This window comes from Salmo salar, chromosome 29 (assembly GCF_965601325.2).
Source record: "Salmo salar chromosome 29, fSalSal1, whole genome shotgun sequence".
Lineage (NCBI taxonomy): Eukaryota > Metazoa > Chordata > Actinopteri > Salmoniformes > Salmonidae > Salmo > Salmo salar.
Window position 1 is genome coordinate 42,382,538 of NC_138319.1, and position 13,225 is coordinate 42,395,762.

The following is a 13,225-nucleotide window of genomic DNA, read 5'->3' on the forward strand; positions in this document are numbered from 1 at the left end:
GTGACTGAGGTTAAGGTTAGGGCAGTTCCTGACCTAGTGTGACTGAGGTTAAGGTTAGGGCAGTTCCTGACCTAGTGTGACTGAGGTTAAGGTTAGGGCAGTTCCTGACCTAGTGTGACTGAGGTTAAGGTTAGGGCAGTTCCTGACCTAGTGTGACTGAGGTTAGGGCAGTTCCTGACCTAGTGTGACTGAGGTTGAGGTTAGGGCAGTTCCTGACCTAGTGTGACTGAGGTTAAGGTTAGGGCAGTTCCTGACCTAGTGTGACTGAGGTTGAGGTTAGGGCAGTTCCTGACCTAGTGTGACTGAGGTTAAGGTTAGGGCAGTTCCTGACCTAGTGTGACTGAGGTTAAGGTTAGGGCAGTTCCTGACCTAGTGTGACTGAGGTTGAGGTTAGGGCAGTTCCTGACCTAGTGTGACTGAGGTTAAGGTTAGGGCAGTTCCTGACCTAGTGTGACTGAGGTTAAGGTTAGGGCAGTTCCTGACCTAGTGTGACTGAGGTTAAGGTTAGGGCAGTTCCTGACCTAGTGTGACTGAGGTTAAGGTTAGGGCAGTTCCTGACCTAGTGTGACTGAGGTTAAGGTTAGGGCAGTTCCTGACCTAGTGTGACTGAGGTTAAGGTTAGGGCAGTTCCTGACCTAGTGTGACTGAGGTTAAGGTTAGGGCAGTTCCTGACCTAGTGTGACTGAGGTTAAGGTTAGGGCAGTTCCTGACCTAGTGTGACTGAGGTTAAGGTTAGGGCAGTTCCTGACCTAGTGTGACTGAGGTTAAGGTTAGGGCAGTTCCTGACCTAGTGTGACTGAGGTTAAGGTTAGGGCAGTTCCTGACCTAGTGTGACTGAGGTTAAGGTTAGGGCAGTTCCTGACCTAGTGTGACTGAGGTTAAGGTTAGGGCAGTTCCTGACCTAGTGTGACTGAGGTTAGGGCAGTTCCTGACCTAGTGTGACTGAGGTTGAGGTTAGGGCAGTTCCTGACCTAGTGTGACTGAGGTTAAGGTTAGGGCAGTTCCTGACCTAGTGTGACTGAGGTTAAGGTTAGGGCAGTTCCTGACCTAGTGTGACTGAGGTTAAGGTTAGGGCAGTTCCTGACCTAGTGTGACTGAGGTTAAGGTTAGGGCAGTTCCTGACCTAGTGTGACTGAGGTTAAGGTTAGGGCAGTTCCTGACCTAGTGTGACTGAGGTTAAGGTTAGGGCAGTTCCTGACCTAGTGTGACTGAGGTTAAGGTTAGGGCAGTTCCTGACCTAGTGTGACTGAGGTTAGGTTAGGGCAGTTCCTGACCTAGTGTGACTGAGGTTAAGGTTAGGGCAGTTCCTGACCTAGTGTGACTGAGGTTAAGGTTAGGGCAGTTCCTGACCTAGTGTGACTGAGGTTGAGGTTAGGGCAGTTCCTGACCTAGTGTGACTGAGGTTGAGGTTAGGGCAGTTCCTGACCTAGTGTGACTGAGGTTGAGGTTAGGGCAGTTCCTGACCTAGTGTGACTGAGGTTAGGTTAGGGCAGTTCCTGACCTAGTGTGACTGAGGTTAAGGTTAGGGCAGTTCCTGACCTAGTGTGACTGAGGTTAAGGTTAGGGCAGTTCCTGACCTAGTGTGACTGAGGTTAAGGTTAGGGCAGTTCCTGACCTAGTGTGACTGAGGTTAAGGTTAGGGCAGTTCCTGACCTAGTGTGACTGAGGTTAAGGTTAGGGCAGTTCCTGACCTAGTGTGACTGAGGTTAAGGTTAGGGCAGTTCCTGACCTAGTGTGACTGAGGTTAAGGTTAGGGCAGTTCCTGACCTAGTGTGACTGAGGTTAGGGCAGTTCCTGACCTAGTGTGACTGAGGTTGAGGTTAGGGCAGTTCCTGACCTAGTGTGACTGAGGTTAAGGTTAGGGCAGTTCCTGACCTAGTGTGACTGAGGTTAAGGTTAGGGCAGTTCCTGACCTAGTGTGACTGAGGTTAAGGTTAGGGCAGTTCCTGACCTAGTGTGACTGAGGTTAAGGTTAGGGCAGTTCCTGACCTAGTGTGACTGAGGTTAAGGTTAGGGCAGTTCCTGACCTAGTGTGACTGAGGTTAAGGTTAGGGCAGTTCCTGACCTAGTGTGACTGAGGTTAAGGTTAGGGCAGTTCCTGACCTAGTGTGACTGAGGTTAGGGCAGTTCCTGACCTAGTGTGACTGAGGTTAGGGCAGTTCCTGACCTAGTGTGACTGAGGTTAAGGTTAGGGCAGTTCCTGACCTAGTGTGACTGAGGTTAGGTAGGGCAGTTCCTGACCTAGTGTGACTGAGGTTAGGGCAGTTCCTGACCTAGTGTGACTGAGGTTAAGGTTAGGGCAGTTCCTGACCTAGTGTGACTGAGGTTAAGGTTAGGGCAGTTCCTGACCTAGTGTGACTGAGGTTAGGGCAGTTCCTGACCTAGTGTGACTGAGGTTAAGGTTAGGGCAGTTCCTGACCTAGTGTGACTGAGGTTAAGGTTAGGGCAGTTCCTGACCTAGTGTGACTGAGGTTGAGGTTAGGGCAGTTCCTGACCTAGTGTGACTGAGGTTAGGTTAGGGCAGTTCCTGACCTAGTGTGACTGAGGTTAGGGCAGTTCCTGACCTAGTGTGACTGAGGTTAGGGCAGTTCCTGACCTAGTGTGACTGAGGTTAAGGTTAGGGCAGTTCCTGACCTAGTGTGACTGAGGTTAGGGCAGTTCCTGACCTAGTGTGACTGAGGTTAGGTTAGGGCAGTTCCTGACCTAGTGTGACTGAGGTTAAGGTTAGGGCAGTTCCTGACCTAGTGTGACTGAGGTTAGGGCAGTTCCTGACCTAGTGTGACTGAGGTTAGGGCAGTTCCTGACCTAGTGTGACTGAGGTTGAGGTTAGGGCAGTTCCTGACCTAGTGTGACTGAGGTTAAGGTTAGGGCAGTTCCTGACCTAGTGTGACTGAGGTTGAGGTTAGGGCAGTTCCTGACCTAGTGTGACTGAGGTTAAGGTTAGGGCAGTTCCTGACCTAGTGTGACTGAGGTTAGGGCAGTTCCTGACCTAGTGTGACTGAGGTTAGGTTAGGGCAGTTCCTGACCTAGTGTGACTGAGGTTAAGGTTAGGGCAGTTCCTGACCTAGTGTGACTGAGGTTAGGGCAGTTCCTGACCTAGTGTGACTGAGGTTAGGGCAGTTCCTGACCTAGTGTGACTGAGGTTAGGGCAGTTCCTGACCTAGTGTGACTGAGGTTAGGGCAGTTCCTGACCTAGTGTGACTGAGGTTAGGGCAGTTCCTGACCTAGTGTGACTGAGGTTAGGTTAGGGCAGTTCCTGACCTAGTGTGACTGAGGTTAGGGCAGTTCCTGACCTAGTGTGACTGAGGTTAGGGCAGTTCCTGACCTAGTGTGTCTGAGGTTAGGGCAGTTCCTGACCTAGTGTGACTGAGGTTAGGGCAGTTCCTGACCTAGTGTGACTGAGGTTAGGGCAGTTCCTGACCTAGTGTGACTGAGGTTAGGGCAGTTCCTGACCTAGTGTGTCTGAGGTTAGGGCAGTTCCTGACCTAGTGTGACTGAGGTTAGGGCAGTTCCTGACCTAGTGTGACTGAGGTTAGGGCAGTTCCTGACCTAGTGTGACTGAGGTTAGGGCAGTTCCTGACCTAGTGTGACTGAGGTTAGGGCAGTTCCTGACCTAGTGTGACTGAGGTTAAGGTTAGGGCAGTTCCTGACCTAGTGTGTCTGAGGTTAGGGCAGTTCCTGACCTAGTGTGACTGAGGTTAGGGCAGTTCCTGACCTAGTGTGACTGAGGTTAGGGCAGTTCCTGACCTAGTGTGTCTGAGGTTAGGGCAGTTCCTGACCTAGTGTGACTGAGGTTAGGGCAGTTCCTGACCTAGTGTGACTGAGGTTAGGGCAGTTCCTGACCTAGTGTGACTGAGGTTAGGGCAGTTCCTGACCTAGTGTGACTGAGGTTAGGGCAGTTCCTGACCTAGTGTGACTGAGGTTAGGGCAGTTCCTGACCTAGTGTGACTGAGGTTAGGGCAGTTCCTGACCTAGTGTGACTGAGGTTAGGGCAGTTCCTGACCTAGTGTGACTGAGGTTAGGGCAGTTCCTGACCTAGTGTGACTGAGGTTAGGGCAGTTCCTGACCTAGTGTGTCTGAGGTTAGGGCAGTTCCTGACCTAGTGTGACTGAGGTTAGGGCAGTTCCTGACCTAGTGTGACTGAGGTTAGGGCAGTTCCTGACCTAGTGTGACTGAGGTTAGGGCAGTTCCTGACCTAGTGTGACTGAGGTTAGGGCAGTTCCTGACCTAGTGTGACTGAGGTTAGGGCAGTTCCTGACCTAGTGTGACTGAGGTTAGGGCAGTTCCTGACCTAGTGTGACTGAGGTTAGGGCAGTTCCTGACCTAGTGTGACTGAGGTTAGGGCAGTTCCTGACCTAGTGTGTCTGAGGTTAGGGCAGTTCCTGACCTAGTGTGACTGAGGTTAGGGCAGTTCCTGACCTAGTGTGACTGAGGTTAGGGCAGTTCCTGACCTAGTGTGTCTGAGGTTAGGGCAGTTCCTGACCTAGTGTGACTGAGGTTAGGGCAGTTCCTGACCTAGTGTGTCTGAGGTTAGGGCAGTTCCTGACCTAGTGTGACTGAGGTTAGGGCAGTTCCTGACCTAGTGTGTCTGAGGTTAGGGCAGTTCCTGACCTAGTGTGACTGAGGTTAAGGTTAGGGCAGTTCCTGACCTAGTGTGTCTGAGGTTAGGGCAGTTCCTGACCTAGTGTGACTGAGGTTAGGGCAGTTCCTGACCTAGTGTGTCTGAGGTTAGGGCAGTTCCTGACCTAGTGTGACTGAGGTTAGGGCAGTTCCTGACCTAGTGTGTCTGAGGTTAGGGCAGTTCCTGACCTAGTGTGACTGAGGTTAGGGCAGTTCCTGACCTAGTGTGACTGAGGTTAGGGCAGTTCCTGACCTAGTGTGACTGAGGTTAGGGCAGTTCCTGACCTAGTGTGTCTGAGGTTAGGGCAGTTCCTGACCTAGTGTGACTGAGGTTAGGGCAGTTCCTGACCTAGTGTGTCTGAGGTTAGGGCAGTTCCTGACCTAGTGTGACTGAGGTTAGGGCAGTTCCTGACCTAGTGTGACTGAGGTTAGGGCAGTTCCTGACCTAGTGTGTCTGAGGTTAGGGCAGTTCCTGACCTAGTGTGACTGAGGTTAGGGCAGTTCCTGACCTAGTGTGACTGAGGTTGAGGTTAGGGCAGTTCCTGACCTAGTGTGACTGAGGTTAGGGCAGTTCCTGACCTAGTGTGACTGAGGTTAGGGCAGTTCCTGACCTAGTGTGTCTGAGGTTAGGGCAGTTCCTGACCTAGTGTGACTGAGGTTAGGGCAGTTCCTGACCTAGTGTGACTGAGGTTAGGGCAGTTCCTGACCTAGTGTGACTGAGGTTAGGGCAGTTCCTGACCTAGTGTGTCTGAGGTTAGGGCAGTTCCTGACCTAGTGTGACTGAGGTTAGGGCAGTTCCTGACCTAGTGTGTCTGAGGTTAGGGCAGTTCCTGACCTAGTGTGACTGAGGTTAGGGCAGTTCCTGACCTAGTGTGACTGAGGTTAGGGCAGTTCCTGACCTAGTGTGACTGAGGTTAGGGCAGTTCCTGACCTAGTGTGTCTGAGGTTAGGGCAGTTCCTGACCTAGTGTGACTGAGGTTAGGGCAGTTCCTGACCTAGTGTGTCTGAGGTTAGGGCAGTTCCTGACCTAGTGTGACTGAGGTTAGGGCAGTTCCTGACCTAGTGTGTCTGAGGTTAGGGCAGTTCCTGACCTAGTGTGACTGAGGTTAAGGTTAGGGCAGTTCCTGACCTAGTGTGTCTGAGGTTAGGGCAGTTCCTGACCTAGTGTGACTGAGGTTAGGGCAGTTCCTGACCTAGTGTGTCTGAGGTTAGGGCAGTTCCTGACCTAGTGTGACTGAGGTTAGGGCAGTTCCTGACCTAGTGTGACTGAGGTTAGGGCAGTTCCTGACCTAGTGTGACTGAGGTTAGGGCAGTTCCTGACCTAGTGTGTCTGAGGTTAGGGCAGTTCCTGACCTAGTGTGACTGAGGTTAGGGCAGTTCCTGACCTAGTGTGACTGAGGTTAGGGCAGTTCCTGACCTAGTGTGACTGAGGTTAGGGCAGTTCCTGACCTAGTGTGACTGAGGTTAGGGCAGTTCCTGACCTAGTGTGACTGAGGTTAGGGCAGTTCCTGACCTAGTGTGTCTGAGGTTAGGGCAGTTCCTGACCTAGTGTGACTGAGGTTAGGGCAGTTCCTGACCTAGTGTGTCTGAGGTTAGGGCAGTTCCTGACCTAGTGTGACTGAGGTTAGGGCAGTTCCTGACCTAGTGTGACTGAGGTTAGGGCAGTTCCTGACCTAGTGTGTCTGAGGTTAGGGCAGTTCCTGACCTAGTGTGTCTGAGGTTAGGGCAGTTCCTGACCTAGTGTGACTGAGGTTAGGGCAGTTCCTGACCTAGTGTGTCTGAGGTTAGGGCAGTTCCTGACCTAGTGTGACTGAGGTTAGGGCAGTTCCTGACCTAGTGTGACTGAGGTTAGGGCAGTTCCTGACCTAGTGTGTCTGAGGTTAGGGCAGTTCCTGACCTAGTGTGACTGAGGTTAGGGCAGTTCCTGACCTAGTGTGTCTGAGGTTAGGGCAGTTCCTGACCTAGTGTGACTGAGGTTAGGGCAGTTCCTGACCTAGTGTGACTGAGGTTAGAGGCAGTTCCTGACCTAGTGTGACTGAGGTTAGGGCAGTTCCTGACCTAGTGTGACTGAGGTTAGGGCAGTTCCTGACCTAGTGTGTCTGAGGTTAGGGCAGTTCCTGACCTAGTGTGTCTGAGGTTAGGGCAGTTCCTGACCTAGTGTGACTGAGGTTAGGGCAGTTCCTGACCTAGTGTGACTGAGGTTAGGGCAGTTCCTGACCTAGTGTGTCTGAGGTTAGGGCAGTTCCTGACCTAGTGTGTCTGAGGTTAGGGCAGTTCCTGACCTAGTGTGTCTGAGGTTAGGGCAGTTCCTGACCTAGTGTGACTGAGGTTAGGGCAGTTCCTGACCTAGTGTGACTGAGGTTAGGGCAGTTCCTGACCTAGTGTGACTGAGGTTAGGGCAGTTCCTGACCTAGTGTGACTGAGGTTGAGGTTAGGGCAGTTCCTGACCTAGTGTGTCTGAGGTTAGGGCAGTTCCTGACCTAGTGTGTCTGAGGTTAGGGCAGTTCCTGACCTAGTGTGTCTGAGGTTAGGGCAGTTCCTGACCTAGTGTGTCTGAGGTTAGGGCAGTTCCTGACCTAGTGTGTCTGAGGTTAGGGCAGTTCCTGACCTAGTGTGTCTGAGGTTAGGGCAGTTCCTGACCTAGTGTGACTGAGGTTAGGGCAGTTCCTGACCTAGTGTGACTGAGGTTAGGGCAGTTCCTGACCTAGTGTGACTGAGGTTAGGGCAGTTCCTGACCTAGTGTGACTGAGGTTAGGGCAGTTCCTGACCTAGTGTGACTGAGGTTAGGGCAGTTCCTGACCTAGTGTGACTGAGGTTAGGGCAGTTCCTGACCTAGTGTGTCTGAGGTTAGGGCAGTTCCTGACCTAGTGTGTCTGAGGTTAGGGCAGTTCCTGACCTAGTGTGACTGAGGTTAGGGCAGTTCCTGACCTAGTGTGTCTGAGGTTAGGGCAGTTCCTGACCTAGTGTGTCTGAGGTTAGGGCAGTTCCTGACCTAGTGTGTCTGAGGTTAGGGCAGTTCCTGACCTAGTGTGACTGAGGTTAGGGCAGTTCCTGACCTAGTGTGACTGAGGTTAGGGCAGTTCCTGACCTAGTGTGACTGAGGTTAGGGCAGTTCCTGACCTAGTGTGACTGAGGTTAGGGCAGTTCCTGACCTAGTGTGACTGAGGTTAGGGCAGTTCCTGACCTAGTGTGACTGAGGTTAGGGCAGTTCCTGACCTAGTGTGACTGAGGTTAGGGCAGTTCCTGACCTAGTGTGTCTGAGGTTAGGGCAGTTCCTGACCTAGTGTGACTGAGGTTAGGGCAGTTCCTGACCTAGTGTGTCTGAGGTTAGGGCAGTTCCTGACCTAGTGTGTCTGAGGTTAGGGCAGTTCCTGACCTAGTGTGACTGAGGTTAGGGCAGTTCCTGACCTAGTGTGTCTGAGGTTAGGGCAGTTCCTGACCTAGTGTGTCTGAGGTTAGGGCAGTTCCTGACCTAGTGTGACTGAGGTTAGGGCAGTTCCTGACCTAGTGTGTCTGAGGTTAGGGCAGTTCCTGACCTAGTGTGACTGAGGTTAGGGCAGTTCCTGACCTAGTGTGTCTGAGGTTAGGGCAGTTCCTGACCTAGTGTGACTGAGGTTAGGGCAGTTCCTGACCTAGTGTGTCTGAGGTTAGGGCAGTTCCTGACCTAGTGTGACTGAGGTTAGGGCAGTTCCTGACCTAGTGTGTCTTGAGGTTAGGGCAGTTCCTGACCTAGTGTGTCTGAGGTTAGGGCAGTTCCTGACCTAGTGTGACTGAGGTTAGGGCAGTTCCTGACCTAGTGTGTCTGAGGTTAGGGCAGTTCCTGACCTAGTGTGTCTGAGGTTAGGGCAGTTCCTGACCTAGTGTGTCTGAGGTTAGGGCAGTTCCTGACCTAGTGTGACTGAGGTTAGGGCAGTTCCTGACCTAGTGTGACTGAGGTTAGGGCAGTTCCTGACCTAGTGTGACTTTGAGGTTAGGGCAGTTCCTGACCTAGTGTGACTTGAGGTTAGGGCAGTTCCTGACCTAGTGTGTCTTTGAGGTTAGGGCAGTTCCTGACCTAGTGTGTCTGAGGTTAGGGCAGTTCCTGACCTAGTGTGTCTGAGGTTAGGGCAGTTCCTGACCTAGTGTGTCTGAGGTTAGGGCAGTTCCTGACCTAGTGTGACTGAGGTTAGGGCAGTTCCTGACCTAGTGTGTCTGAGGTTAGGGCAGTTCCTGACCTAGTGTGTCTGAGGTTAGGGCAGTTCCTGACCTAGTGTGTCTGAGGTTAGGGCAGTTCCTGACCTAGTGTGTCTTTGAGGTTAGGGCAGTTCCTGACCTAGTGTGACTGAGGTTAGGGCAGTTCCTGACCTAGTGTGTCTGAGGTTAGGGCAGTTCCTGACCTAGTGTGTCTGAGGTTAGGGCAGTTCCTGACCTAGTGTGACTGAGGTTAGGGCAGTTCCTGACCTAGTGTGACTGAGGTTAGGGCAGTTCCTGACCTAGTGTGTCTGAGGTTAGGGCAGTTCCTGACCTAGTGTGTCTGAGGTTAGGGCAGTTCCTGACCTAGTGTGTCTGAGGTTAGGGCAGTTCCTGACCTAGTGTGTCTGAGGTTAGGGCAGTTCCTGACCTAGTGTGTCTTTGAGGTTAGGGCAGTTCCTGACCTAGTGTGTCTGAGGTTAGGGCAGTTCCTGACCTAGTGTGTCTGAGGTTAGGGCAGTTCCTGACCTAGTGTGTCTGAGGTTAGGGCAGTTCCTGACCTAGTGTGTCTTTGAGGTTAGGGCAGTTCCTGACCTAGTGTGTCTGAGGTTAGGGCAGTTCCTGACCTAGTGTGTCTGAGGTTAGGGCAGTTCCTGACCTAGTGTGTCTGAGGTTAGGGCAGTTCCTGACCTAGTGTGTCTGAGGTTAGGGCAGTTCCTGACCTAGTGTGACTGAGGTTAGGGCAGTTCCTGACCTAGTGTGACTGAGGTTAGGGCAGTTCCTGACCTAGTGTGTCTTTGAGGTTAGGGCAGTTCCTGACCTAGTGTGTCTGAGGTTAGGGCAGTTCCTGACCTAGTGTGTCTGAGGTTAGGGCAGTTCCTGACCTAGTGTGTCTTGAGGTTAGGGCAGTTCCTGACCTAGTGTGTCTGAGGTTAGGGCAGTTCCTGACCTAGTGTGTCTTGAGGTTAGGGCAGTTCCTGACCTAGTGTGTCTGAGGTTAGGGCAGTTCCTGACCTAGTGTGTCTGAGGTTAGGGCAGTTCCTGACCTAGTGTGTCTGAGGTTAGGGCAGTTCCTGACCTAGTGTGTCTGAGGTTAGGGCAGTTCCTGACCTAGTGTGACTGAGGTTAGGGCAGTTCCTGACCTAGTGTGTCTTTGAGGTTAGGGCAGTTCCTGACCTAGTGTGTCTGAGGTTAGGGCAGTTCCTGACCTAGTGTGTCTGAGGTTAGGGCAGTTCCTGACCTAGTGTGTCTGAGGTTAGGGCAGTTCCTGACCTAGTGTGACTGAGGTTAGGGCAGTTCCTGACCTAGTGTGTCTGAGGTTAGGGCAGTTCCTGACCTAGTGTGTCTGAGGTTAGGGCAGTTCCTGACCTAGTGTGACTGAGGTTAGGGCAGTTCCTGACCTAGTGTGTCTGAGGTTAGGGCAGTTCCTGACCTAGTGTGACTGAGGTTAGGGCAGTTCCTGACCTAGTGTGTCTGAGGTTAGGGCAGTTCCTGACCTAGTGTGACTGAGGTTAGGGCAGTTCCTGACCTAGTGTGTCTGAGGTTAGGGCAGTTCCTGACCTAGTGTGTCTGAGGTTAGGGCAGTTCCTGACCTAGTGTGACTGAGGTTGAGGTTAGGGCAGTTCCTGACCTAGTGTGTCTGAGGTTGAGGTTAGGGCAGTTCCTGACCTAGTGTGACTGAGGTTAGGGCAGTTCCTGACCTAGTGTGTCTGAGGTTAGGGCAGTTCCTGACCTAGTGTGTCTGAGGTTAGGGCAGTTCCTGACCTAGTGTGTCTGAGGTTAGGGCAGTTCCTGACCTAGTGTGTCTGAGGTTAGGGCAGTTCCTGACCTAGTGTGACTGAGGTTAGGGCAGTTCCTGACCTAGTGTGTCTGAGGTTAGGGCAGTTCCTGACCTAGTGTGTCTTTGAGGTTAGGGCAGTTCCTGACCTAGTGTGACTGAGGTTAGGGCAGTTCCTGACCTAGTGTGTCTGAGGTTAGGGCAGTTCCTGACCTAGTGTGTCTGAGGTTAGGGCAGTTCCTGACCTAGTGTGTCTGAGGTTAGGGCAGTTCCTGACCTAGTGTGTCTGAGGTTAGGGCAGTTCCTGACCTAGTGTGTCTTGAGGTTAGGGCAGTTCCTGACCTAGTGTGACTGAGGTTAGGGCAGTTCCTGACCTAGTGTGACTGAGGTTAGGGCAGTTCCTGACCTAGTGTGACTGAGGTTAGGGCAGTTCCTGACCTAGTGTGTCTGAGGTTAGGGCAGTTCCTGACCTAGTGTGACTGAGGTTAGGGCAGTTCCTGACCTAGTGTGTCTGAGGTTAGGGCAGTTCCTGACCTAGTGTGACTGAGGTTAGGGCAGTTCCTGACCTAGTGTGACTGAGGTTAGGGCAGTTCCTGACCTAGTGTGACTGAGGTTAGGGCAGTTCCTGACCTAGTGTGTCTGAGGTTAGGGCAGTTCCTGACCTAGTGTGACTGAGGTTAGGGCAGTTCCTGACCTAGTGTGTCTGAGGTTAGGGCAGTTCCTGACCTAGTGTGTCTTTGAGGTTAGGGCAGTTCCTGACCTAGTGTGTCTTTGAGGTTAGGGCAGTTCCTGACCTAGTGTGACTGAGGTTAGGGCAGTTCCTGACCTAGTGTGACTGAGGTTAGGGCAGTTCCTGACCTAGTGTGTCTGAGGTTAGGGCAGTTCCTGACCTAGTGTGTCTGAGGTTAGGGCAGTTCCTGACCTAGTGTGTCTGAGGTTAGGGCAGTTCCTGACCTAGTGTGTCTGAGGTTAGGGCAGTTCCTGACCTAGTGTGTCTTTGAGGTTAGGGCAGTTCCTGACCTAGTGTGTCTGAGGTTAGGGCAGTTCCTGACCTAGTGTGTCTTGAGGTTAGGGCAGTTCCTGACCTAGTGTGTCTGAGGTTAGGGCAGTTCCTGACCTAGTGTGTCTGAGGTTAGGGCAGTTCCTGACCTAGTGTGTCTGAGGTTAGGGCAGTTCCTGACCTAGTGTGTCTGAGGTTAGGGCAGTTCCTGACCTAGTGTGTCTGAGGTTAGGGCAGTTCCTGACCTAGTGTGTCTTTGAGGTTAGGGCAGTTCCTGACCTAGTGTGTCTGAGGTTAGGGCAGTTCCTGACCTAGTGTGTCTGAGGTTAGGGCAGTTCCTGACCTAGTGTGTCTGAGGTTAGGGCAGTTCCTGACCTAGTGTGACTGAGGTTAGGGCAGTTCCTGACCTAGTGTGTCTGAGGTTAGGGCAGTTCCTGACCTAGTGTGTCTGAGGTTAGGGCAGTTCCTGACCTAGTGTGTCTGAGGTTGAGGTTAGGGCAGTTCCTGACCTAGTGTGTCTGAGGTTAGGGCAGTTCCTGACCTAGTGTGTCTGAGGTTAGGGCAGTTCCTGACCTAGTGTGTCTGAGGTTAGGGCAGTTCCTGACCTAGTGTGTCTGAGGTTAGGGCAGTTCCTGACCTAGTGTGTCTGAGGTTAGGGCAGTTCCTGACCTAGTGTGTCTGAGGTTAGGGCAGTTCCTGACCTAGTGTGACTGAGGTTAGGGCAGTTCCTGACCTAGTGTGACTGAGGTTAGGGCAGTTCCTGACCTAGTGTGACTGAGGTTAGGGCAGTTCCTGACCTAGTGTGACTGAGGTTAGGGCAGTTCCTGACCTAGTGTGACTGAGGTTAGGGCAGTTCCTGACCTAGTGTGACTGAGGTTGAGGTTAGGGCAGTTCCTGACCTAGTGTGTCTTTGAGGTTCTTGACGATGGAAGCCTTCCTGGCGCTGTTCTTCCTCTCCACGTAGTTGGAGGGGACGAAGCCGGTCTTGTTGGTGGCGTTACGGACCCTCCACCAGGACTTACTGTCGTCCAGCAGCCACAGCCGCTCGTTCTTCTTAATGTCCAACTCCTGGTCCTGCTGAGCCAGGTAGTCAAACTTGGCGATGACAATCACCTCTTCCGTCATCTTGGACCTGGGGAGAGAGAGAAGAAGATATACGGTTAAGTTCTGTCATCTTGGACCTGGGGACCTGGGGAGAGAGAGAAGAAGATATACGGTTAAGTTCTGTCATCTTGGACCTGGGGAGAGAGAGAAGAAGATATACGGTTAAGTTCTGTCATCTTGGACCTGGGGACCAGTGTGACTGGCAGATAACTGTGCGGACAGTGCGCCAACGAGAGGTAGGCCTATCCCTGCTCCTTCAGCATTTAGATGTTTCTAAAATGGCTTTCCCAATGTCAAATCATAGGTTGTCAATCAACTAATAAAGCCTATGTAATTTGCTGGGTCATTGTTTCTAAACCCGCTGTATAAATGTATGTTTTACGCAACTACTGATGAGGGTTTTCAAATCATTCATTCATTGTTCCGGTTCACCATTGGTTTTGGTAGTTGTATTTGAGATTGTTCCGGTTCACCATTGGTTTTGGTAGTTGTATTTGGGTCATTTTTACACTAACAAAAAGGTCATTTCATAAAGGACACAGGGTGTCCGTTAG

The 13,225-nt window shown here is 52.1% G+C and overlaps 1 protein-coding gene across 1 annotated transcript in view; it reads right to left on the minus strand.

The window, feature by feature from the left end:
• LOC106595272 (SH2/SH3 adapter protein Nck1) overlaps positions 1–12,725 on the minus strand; it is a 70,969-nt gene extending 58,244 nt beyond the window's left edge. Inside the window, exon 1 of the mRNA XM_082970830.1 lies at positions 12,467–12,725. Coding sequence (XP_082826956.1) covers positions 12,467–12,692 — 226 coding nt within the window. The 5' untranslated portion in view covers positions 12,693–12,725. The remainder of the gene's footprint in view (positions 1–12,466) is intronic.
• Between the last annotated feature and the right edge of the window lie 500 nt (positions 12,726–13,225).